This window comes from Notolepis coatsorum (genome assembly GCF_963971535.1).
Source record: "Notolepis coatsorum genome assembly, chromosome: 1".
In the NCBI taxonomy this organism is placed as follows: Eukaryota; Metazoa; Chordata; class Actinopteri; order Aulopiformes; family Paralepididae; genus Notolepis; species Notolepis coatsorum.
Genome location: NC_140165.1, coordinates 251,499,899 through 251,509,384, shown reverse-complemented (window position 1 = coordinate 251,509,384; position 9,486 = coordinate 251,499,899). Strand labels below are relative to the sequence as shown.

The 9,486-nt window shown below is 44.5% G+C and overlaps 1 protein-coding gene across 1 annotated transcript in view; it reads left to right on the top strand.

Moving 5' to 3' along the window:
* LOC311224673 (calpain-5-like) overlaps positions 1-5,573 on the top strand; it is a 339,044-nt gene extending 333,471 nt beyond the window's left edge. Inside the window, exons 12-13 of the mRNA XM_084309752.1 lie at positions 841-990; positions 5,196-5,573. Of these exons, the coding sequence (XP_084165878.1) occupies positions 841-990; positions 5,196-5,378 (333 nt within the window). The 3' untranslated portion in view covers positions 5,379-5,573. The remainder of the gene's footprint in view (positions 1-840; positions 991-5,195) is intronic.
* Positions 5,574-9,486: the final 3,913 nt, after the last annotated feature.

Sequence of the window (9,486 nt, the reverse complement as noted above, 5' to 3'; positions counted from 1 at the left end):
ATAAAAGCGTCAGCTAAATGACTAAATGTAAATGTGCCTGTGTGTGTGTGTGTGTGTGTGTGCCTGTGTGTGTGTGTGTGTGTGTGTGTGTGTGTGTGTGTGTGTGGTGTGTGTGTGTGTGTGTGTGTGTGTGCCTGTGCGTGTGTGTGCCTGTGTGTGCCTGTGTGTGCCTGTGTGTGTGTGTGCCTGTGTGTGTGTGTGTGTGTGTGTGTGTGCCTGTGTGTGTGTGTGTGTGTGTGTGTGTGTGTGTGTGCCTGTGTGTGTGCCTGTGTGTGTGTGTGTGTGTGTGTGTGTGCCTGTGTGTGTGTGTGTGTGTGTGTGTGTGTGTGTGTGTGTGTGTGTGTGTGTGTGTGCCTGTGTGTGCCTGTGTGTGTGTGTGTGTGTGTGTGTGTGTGTGTGTGCGTGTGTGTGTGTGTGTGTGTGCCTGTGTGTGTGTGTGCCTGTGTGTGTGTGTGTGTGTGTGCCTGTGTGTGTGTGTGTGTGTTTGTGTGCCTGTGTGTGTGTGTGTGTGTGCCTGTGTGTGTGTGTGTGTGCCTGTGTGTGTGTGTGTGTGTGTGTGTGTGTGCGTGTGTGTGCCTGTGTGTGTGTGTGTGCCTGTGTGTGTGTGTGTGTGTGTGTGTGTGTGTGTGTGTGTGTGCCTGTGTGTGCGTGTGTGTGTGTGTGTGTGTGCCTGTGTGTGTGTGTGTGCCTGTGTGTGCCTGTGTGTGTGTGTGTGTGTGCCTGTGTGTGTGTGTGTGTGTGTGTGCGTGTGTGTGTGTGTGTGCCTGTGTGTGTGTGTGTGTGTGTGTGTGTGTGTGTGTGTGTGTGTGTGTGTGTGTGTGTGTGTGTGTGTGTGTGTGTGTGTCCGCTGCAGCCTCAGACCCCTATGTGATCATCCGCTGTGAGGGGCAGAAGGTTCGCTCTCCGGTCCACAAAGACACCAGGAGCCCCCTGCTGGACACCAAGGGCATCTTCTACAGGAAGAAGAGCAACCAGACCATCAGCATAGAGGTGAGAGACAGAGAGAGAGAGAGAGAGAGAGAGAGAGAGAGAGAGAGGAGAGAGAGAGAGAGAGAGAGAGAGAGAGAGAGAGAGAGAGAGAGAGAGAGGAGAGAGAGAGAGAGAGAGAGAGAGAGAGAGAGAGAGAGAGAGAGAGAGAGAGAGAGAGAGAGAGAGAGAGAGAGAGAGAGAGAGAGAGAGAGAGAGAGAGAGAGAGAGAGAGAGAGAGAGAGAGGAGAGAGCGAGAGAGAGAGAGAGAGAGAGAGAGAGAGAGAGAGAGAGAGAGAGAGAGACTGTGTTTGTTTACATGTGCACTAATGTGTGAGTACCGTACCTGGTTCAACTTAGTCGATCAAAAGTCCCATTATCCAGCTTAAATTAACCCGATGATTGAAGTCAGGCTATCTCGGTTTCTACCAGACTTCAGTAATCAGGATAATTGCGTGTCCCCGTCTTACCTCAAAAGGGGGAGGCGTCGACCGCCGAAATCCTGATTTTCTAACGGAATAATGGCAACTCCAGTCAAAGCAAGAGCGTCTTTTTTCAACGCTGACGAGCAGGAGATGATAATGAACGCCTTATGAGGAATATAAGACCATAATCATGGCAAACACCGCCACCACTGCGAGAGCAAGGCAAGAAGCATGGCAAAATATCGCACACAAGTTAAATGCGTAAGTGTTGGGCAAATGTATATTATTTATTATTTCAACTCTTTCAGAATAAGTAGATAAAAACAAGCCCAAAGAGTATATATTTGATATGAATTAATAGATATTTATGAGGATATCTGTACTGTAGCGCTTAGGTATCATGTACTATATAAATACATGGTTCCCACGTTTTCAAGCCGCGACCCCCGAAATAACGGTGTCAGAGAGCAGCGAACCCCACTATTATAGGAGGTGGTTGAAACATTATCAAGTATCAACCATTATCTGAATGAAAATAAATGAATAATAATCTAACCTTACTGTCACGCACTTGTCTAAATGGCAGATTTTTATATAGCACTTTTATCCAAAGCGCTTTAAAATTTGTTACTCACATTCACTCACACACCGACGGCGGAGGCAACCATGCAAGGTGCCAACCTGCTCATCGGGAGCAATTAGGGGTTAAGTGTCTTGCTCAAGGACCCATCGACACGCTGCCCGAGAGGAGTGGGAATCAAACCGGGAACCTCTGGATTGCCAGACGACTGCTCTACCTCCTGAGCCACTGTCGCCGCCATATACTAAGCTACAGTGTAGCACTCAACACTTTGATGAACATTGTTGCTCAGCTGATAGTTGTGCCCTTCCTGATGACTTGTTGTACAAAACTTGTAAGTTGCTTTGGATAAAAGCGTCAGCTAAATGACTAAATGTAAATGTAAAAATTTAAACATGCAAACGTTCAGACGCACTAATAAGCATGGAGGCTACAGTTTCACTATTAATCAGGTTTTAATCTGTTTCGGACATCATCCATAAATGCATTGAATTGATTAACCTTTGGTTTATAGTCATGTTCATCACCCTCTTTTTCATCATCAGACATTTTAATCCCAGTTACAATATCACAATAACGTGTGACAGTGATACAATTATATTTATATTATATACTTCAATTTATGCTTGAATGAAACACAATCCGGGCGCTCTGGTTAAGCAAATACATCCACAGTGGAGAATATGAAACGAATCAGAGACAAACACCCGATAGGCCTTTTACAATAACATCGGATCCAAGTTTCATTCATTAAAAATATCCCTGCGGGATTCACATTTGCAATGCTTCGTTATTAAAATAACCACATAGAGTGTGTCGCGTGCACTGTATAGCTATGACGTGCATTATTTAGGACAAAGTAAATCCATAGGCTGAATATGATTTATTATCATCATAGGTCTATTATTTTACATTCCAAAAGCCCCCTCTAGTAAAACTAAGCACAAAAACATTATTCAGAATGGTATAATGCAGGGAGGGGCAACTGGCGGCCCGCGGCCAATATCCGAATATTGATCAATTATTATTGTTTTCAGCTGTTAAATACACGCAACTTTCCATGGTCGCGATAAATTATTTCCTCGAAATAAACATGAAACGTGGTCGCAAATCTAGAGCTACGTTACGTGATGACACGCTCGCGCACCACAGCAGTCCATGTGCTACTGTTTTGTTTTGTTATCATTCTGAGGAGATAGCTTAGTTAGGAAAATGAACGAAAATTCGAGCGACAGTGAAGGAGACGACAACCCTACGGCCACCTTAGCTCAAATGTAGAAGAAATTGTAAATAAGAAAGGTGTTTCAACTTCGGCAGTATGGACACATTTTGGGTTTCTAAAGTCGGACAAGAATCAGAGCAGCGTTCGTTGCAAAATGTGTCGAAGACCGGTGCTAACCAAAACGGGTAAGATGACAAACATGTTCCATCACCTGAAACAGTATCACCTGAAAGAGTACACTGAATGCAAGTGAATTCAGTCGGAAAGGAGTGGTGGCATTAGCCGACAGCCAAGAAGAACCAGTGAAGCTTGTGCTGCAACTGCAATTAAGTACCTCCGTAGCGGCGCAGCAACAAACGCTAGTGTCTGCTTTTACAATCTTTTACGACAAAGAAACATTCAGACAGTGTTGGATCTAACTAAATGGATTTATATGGACACATTCATGGAGAATTCAAGCCGGGACAACAAAGCTTCTCAAAGGGTTGGCTCGACGGCTCTCCAACTCGTAGTGACGTTGAGTTCTACTTCGTTCTACCTCGTTCTACCGCATCTAAAAAGTTAGTCTATTAATAGCCCGCCGGGTATAAGAAGTTAATTAAACTTGACAGAAATAATTATTTCATGTATATAGATAATTATCGATATTGAGTGATATGATTTTTTTTTTATTATTTTATCGTGATAGCGTACAAGCAAAACTGTACATTGGAATATTGACAAAACCATACTTGGTCATTTACTGTACATTGGAGGGGGTTGATATAGCTATAAACCTGCATTCCTTCGAATATATCATTAATCAATTAAACTTATATTGAAATACACTATCATATACACCAACACTGAAATGACAGTGGATAAATAAATAAATAAATAAATAAGAACTAAAGCTAATCGCATGGAAATAGACTGCATTAATATTCCATAACAAGTCTTGTGTGCGCCAGTATGGCCTATGTGTCTAATGAACAGTATAGGCTTAATATAATATAAATATAAATAATATATTCTAGTTACTTGTTTTATTAGGATTTAGTAGATACTATATATATGCTCTGCCTCTGCCCTACGTACAGTATAAGTACAGACTGTACCTATATATACTGTACATAGGGCAGAGCATATAGTATCTACTAAATCCTAATGCAACAAGTCATTAATGGAATAATAAGCCTATACTGCGTTCATTCATTACAATTACGCCGTAGGCATTAATGGAATAATAAGCCTATACTGCGTTCATTCATTACGCCGTAGGCTACAGTATACTGCTCGCACGCATGTGTGTGTGTGTGTGCGCGTGCTGCGGCAGGTGTACCACGAGCTGTACTATATATGATGACAATACATTAATCTAATCTCATTTCGATGGGTCGCGCAAGACTCGCAAGGCACTTCCGCATCCATTTCCACACAGCTGCGTCATTACTTTGCCTTATAAGGAGCTCTGGAGGCGTTGTTTTGTATGCAAATGACCTGAACGGGAACGGGCTTTCGAGTTTAAGGCCATGGTTACACCATTGAATACAGAAACGTTTTTGTTGCTGAATGATTACGTTTGCTGTCCTAGTTAAAAAGAAACGCCGTTTTGTCAGGAAAACGCTGTGTCCTACTGGCAACGCTGAAAAGGTGTTTTCATTTTGGAAAATTGCCAAAACTCACCGACAACGTGTCATGTAATCTGCATGAGCTGGATACGGAGCACCTTGTAGACCAACTCTCTCACCTCTCTGTACTCAGTGTGAACTGACCCCTCTCCCCCTCCCTCCCTCTCGCTCTCTCTCTCTCTCCCCCCTTCTCTCCCCCTCTCTCTCTCTCTCTTTCTCTCTCTCTCTCTCTCTCTCTCTCTCGCTCTCTCTCTCTCTCTCTCTCTCTCTGTCTCTGTCTCTGTCTCTCTCTCTCTCTCTCTCTCTCTTCTCTCTCTCTCTCTCTCTCTCTCTCTCTCTCTCTCTCTCTCTCTCTCTCTCTCTCTCTCTCTCTCTCTCTCTCTCTCTCTCAGGTCTACAACCATAACCTGTTGATGGACTCGTTCCTGGGTCAGGTGACCTTGACGGGTGACCCCGGTGACCTCCAGCAGCAGCACACCCTGCACCTGAGGGACAAGGGCAACAACCGCAACAACGACCTCCCTGGAACTCTCACCGTCACCGTGCTGTCCAGCAGCGTCCTGACCAACATCTGAGAGGACCTCACCTACATCTGAGCAGACCTCACCAATATCTGAGAGGACCTCACCATCATCTGAGCAGACCTCACCAACATCTGAGAGGACCTCACCAACATCTGAGCAGACCTCACCAACATCTGAGCAGACCTCACCAACATCTGAGAGGACCTCACCTACATCTGAGCAGACCTCACCTACATCTGAGCAGACCTCACCAACATCTGAGAGGACCTCACCTACATCTGAGCAGACCTCACCTACATCTGAGCAGACCTCACCAACATCTGAGAGGACCTCACCTACATCTGAGCAGACCTCACCTACATCTGAGCAGACCTCACCAACATCTGAGAGGACCTCACCAACATCTGAGCAGACCTCACCAACATCTGAGAGGACCTCACCAACATCTGAGAGGACCTCACCTACATCTGAGCAGACCTCACCTACATCTGAGCAGACCTCACCAACATCTGAGCAGACCTCACCAACATCTGAGAGGACCTCACCAACATCTGAGAGGACCTCACGAACATCTGAGCAGACCTCACCAACATCTGAGAGGACCTCACCTACATCTGAGCAGACCTCACCTACATCTGAGCAGACCTCACCATCATCTGAGAGGACCTCACCAACATCTGAGCAGACCTCACCAACATCTGAGAGGACCTCACCAACATCTGAGAGGACCTCACCAACATCTGAGCAGACCTCACCAACATCTGAGAGGACCTCACCAACATCTGAGCAGACCTCACCAACATCTGAGCAGACCTCACCAACATCTGAGAGGACCTCACCAACATCTGAGAGGACCTCACCAACATCTGAGCAGACCTCACCAACATCTGAGAGGACCTCACCAACATCTGAGAGGACCTCACCAACACCTGAGAGGACCTCACCAACATCTGAGAGGACCTCACCAACATCTGAGAGGACCTCACCAACATCTGAGCAGACCTCACCAACATCTGAGCAGACCTCACCAACATCTGAGAGGACCTCACCAACATCTGAGAGGACCTCACCAACATCTGAGCAGACCTCACCAACATCTGAGCAGACCTCACCAACATCTGAGAGGACCTCACCAACATCTGAGCAGACCTCACCAACATCTGAGCAGACCTCACCAACATCTGAGCAGACATCACCAACATCTGAGAGGACCTCACCAACATCTGAGAGGACCTCACCAACATCTGAGAGGACCTCACCAACATCTGAGCAGACCTCACCAACATCTGAGAGGACCTCACCAACATCTGAGCAGACCTCACCGACATCTGAGCAGACCCCACCAACATCTGAGAGGACCTCACCAACATCTGAGAGGACCTCACCAACATCTGAGAGGACCTCACCAACATCTGAGCAGACCTCACCAACATATGAGAGGACCTCACCAACATCTGGACAATCCTCACCAACATCTGATCATCTGTCTGGGTTTTATCATGACTGACATATCAGGCAGTATATTTTGTGGTAGCCATGGTAGAAACCCTCCCTCCTCTTCCAAACAGTTCCTTGCAGCACAGCAGTACAGTACAGTACAGTACAGTACAGTACAGCAGTGGGACTTCTACGATTGCTACATCTGTATTCATGTTCATGTTGACTTACACACTTAAATGTGGAGATTCAGGTGATTGATTGATTGATTGAAAATTGTATTAACAGATTGCAGAATGGGTACAATACAGTACGGCTCAATACACACAATTGTTAAGGGGATGCAGACCAGAGAAAGACTTCCGTCTTGTTTACATCAGGGTCCCCCATTTTCAATTCATGATTCAGATTCAGATTCAGATTACTTTATTCGCCATTTCATACAGGTACAAAATGGAACGTGTTTTGGCATTACAGTGCATACTTTTTTCACAATGAAGAACAATACAACAGTAAATAAATAATTTTAAGTAAAGTGCAAGACAGGACAGAACAGTGAGACAACAATAAGACTGTGAAAGTGCGGTGGTTGGGGACATGGATACAGTGCAACACAAAGTTCATGATGAATTGTAAGTAAGGGTGCAATTAGCACCGTGCAATCCATTCTTTGTGGATCTAGCCCTCAGTGTGAGTTAGAGAGCTGTTACCATGCCAACCACTGGCTTGTTTACATGAGTTTAACCTGACCCTCTACTCCCAGACCCTCTACCGACCCTCTACTGACCCTCTACTGACCCTCTACTGACCCTCGACCCCCTGACCCTCTACTGACCCTCTACTGACCCTCTACTGACCCTCGACCCCCTGACCCTCTACTGACCCTCTACTGACCCTCTACTGACCCTCTACTGACCCTCGACCCCCTGACCCTCGACCCCCTGACCCTCTACTGACCCTCTACTGACCCTCGACTCCCCGACCCTCTACTGACCCTCTACTGACCCTCGACTGACCCTCGACCCCTCGACCCTCGACTCCCCCGTCCACACATATAGTCACATTATAATCACATATAGTCACATAGTCACATTATAATCACATACAGTCACAACCCTTTGACTTAACCTGCCTTAAGAAACAGCTCAGAAACCTGCCGAACCTGCCTGCTAACATACTGTACCTATCTGTGCCAGTCTACCCACTGTACTGGGTACATATTCTACCCACTGTACTGGGTACTTTATATGGTTTAATCTATACAGTATATCAGGAAATGTATGTGTCTACATTATCACTAAGTAACTAGTTTAATCCAACCCTAATAGATATGGGGTTTATTATTCTTGCTAATAGTGAGATACATGTAGTTCATGTATTTCATACTATATGGGTGGGAAGACACTGCGACACCTTTTGAAGAAAGGAATCCCAACCTGAGCATGACAATACTATGGTCAATGCAGCAGCATGTTTCAGTGTTTATTGAGTTTATTAGGATCCCCATTAGCTGTTGCATGACAACAACTAGTCTTCCTGGGGTCCACACAAAACATAAAACATTACATTCGACAAGACTTTTACAGAAAAAGTGTGTCAGCACAGGCAGCACCACTAGAAAACACACCAAGTCAATGAGCCGGGCAGCAGACCTGCTGTCGACACGGAGCAGGAATGAATGAGAGTGCCTACAGTGTTGTTACAAAACACAAGTAATACTGGTTTACAGCCTGTGTACTAGATGACACGACTTACTCTCTTGTGCCATTTAATTTCCCTGTCGGCTATCGTTATCTAGATCCCATAGCCCGGAAGGATGTTACCATGGGAACGGATGTTTTTTTCTTTTTACCTAGACGCAAAGCTGTAACTTGTCATAATCTAAAAAAAAACCTTCTTTATAAACCTATGCCTAACCTTAACCACTCCTGCCACCTAAAAATACAAAAGAAATACATGTACAAATGTCCTTCCCAGGTATGGGATCTAGACACTACCATCGCTAGACACTACCATCGCTATTAGCAAACACTGCAATGGGAGATAAATGTGCGCCTTTAGAATAGAGAGGTCTCTAGGAGGGTGGAGCCACATTGTGGTTGTCACGTGACAAGTATATCTTACCAATGATGGGACGAGGGCTGCTGAAGACAGAATTGGGGTTTTACATTTTTTTTTTTTATTGAAATCAATGTAATTATAGTTTGCGTAACCTTTTCACAGTATTCTTAAATGTAAGAGAAAATAGTTTTTTGTTTTTTTTGGGGTAAAATGGAGAATGGAGTTTCTCTGAGGAATCACCACCAGGGGTCTATAATCTTGGTATAATCTTAATTAGTTTTACAATCAGGGAGGGGATGTCTGTGTGCCATGCACTACCGCTTATAACCACTTGGCGGCAGCAGAGATCCAGGATATAACCACAGATTTTAAACAGTCTTGTTTTACAAAACGTTATTATTTTCTATTTGTTTACCGTCTGATCCTATGGCATTGTTGAAGCATTTTAGTCTTATTATGTAGATACCTTTAAGTCATAGATTTCAGTAGTATTGGTATTAGTTATATTGATCCACTATGGATAATTTTTAAGTCATTGATTTCAGTAGTAGGCCTATTGGTATTAGTTATATTGGTCTTCTATGGACGTATACGTCTAACCTGTGCTGGTGTTTACTTTTTATAACATTTTATTTAGAATTCTTAAAGCAAATCTTTTATA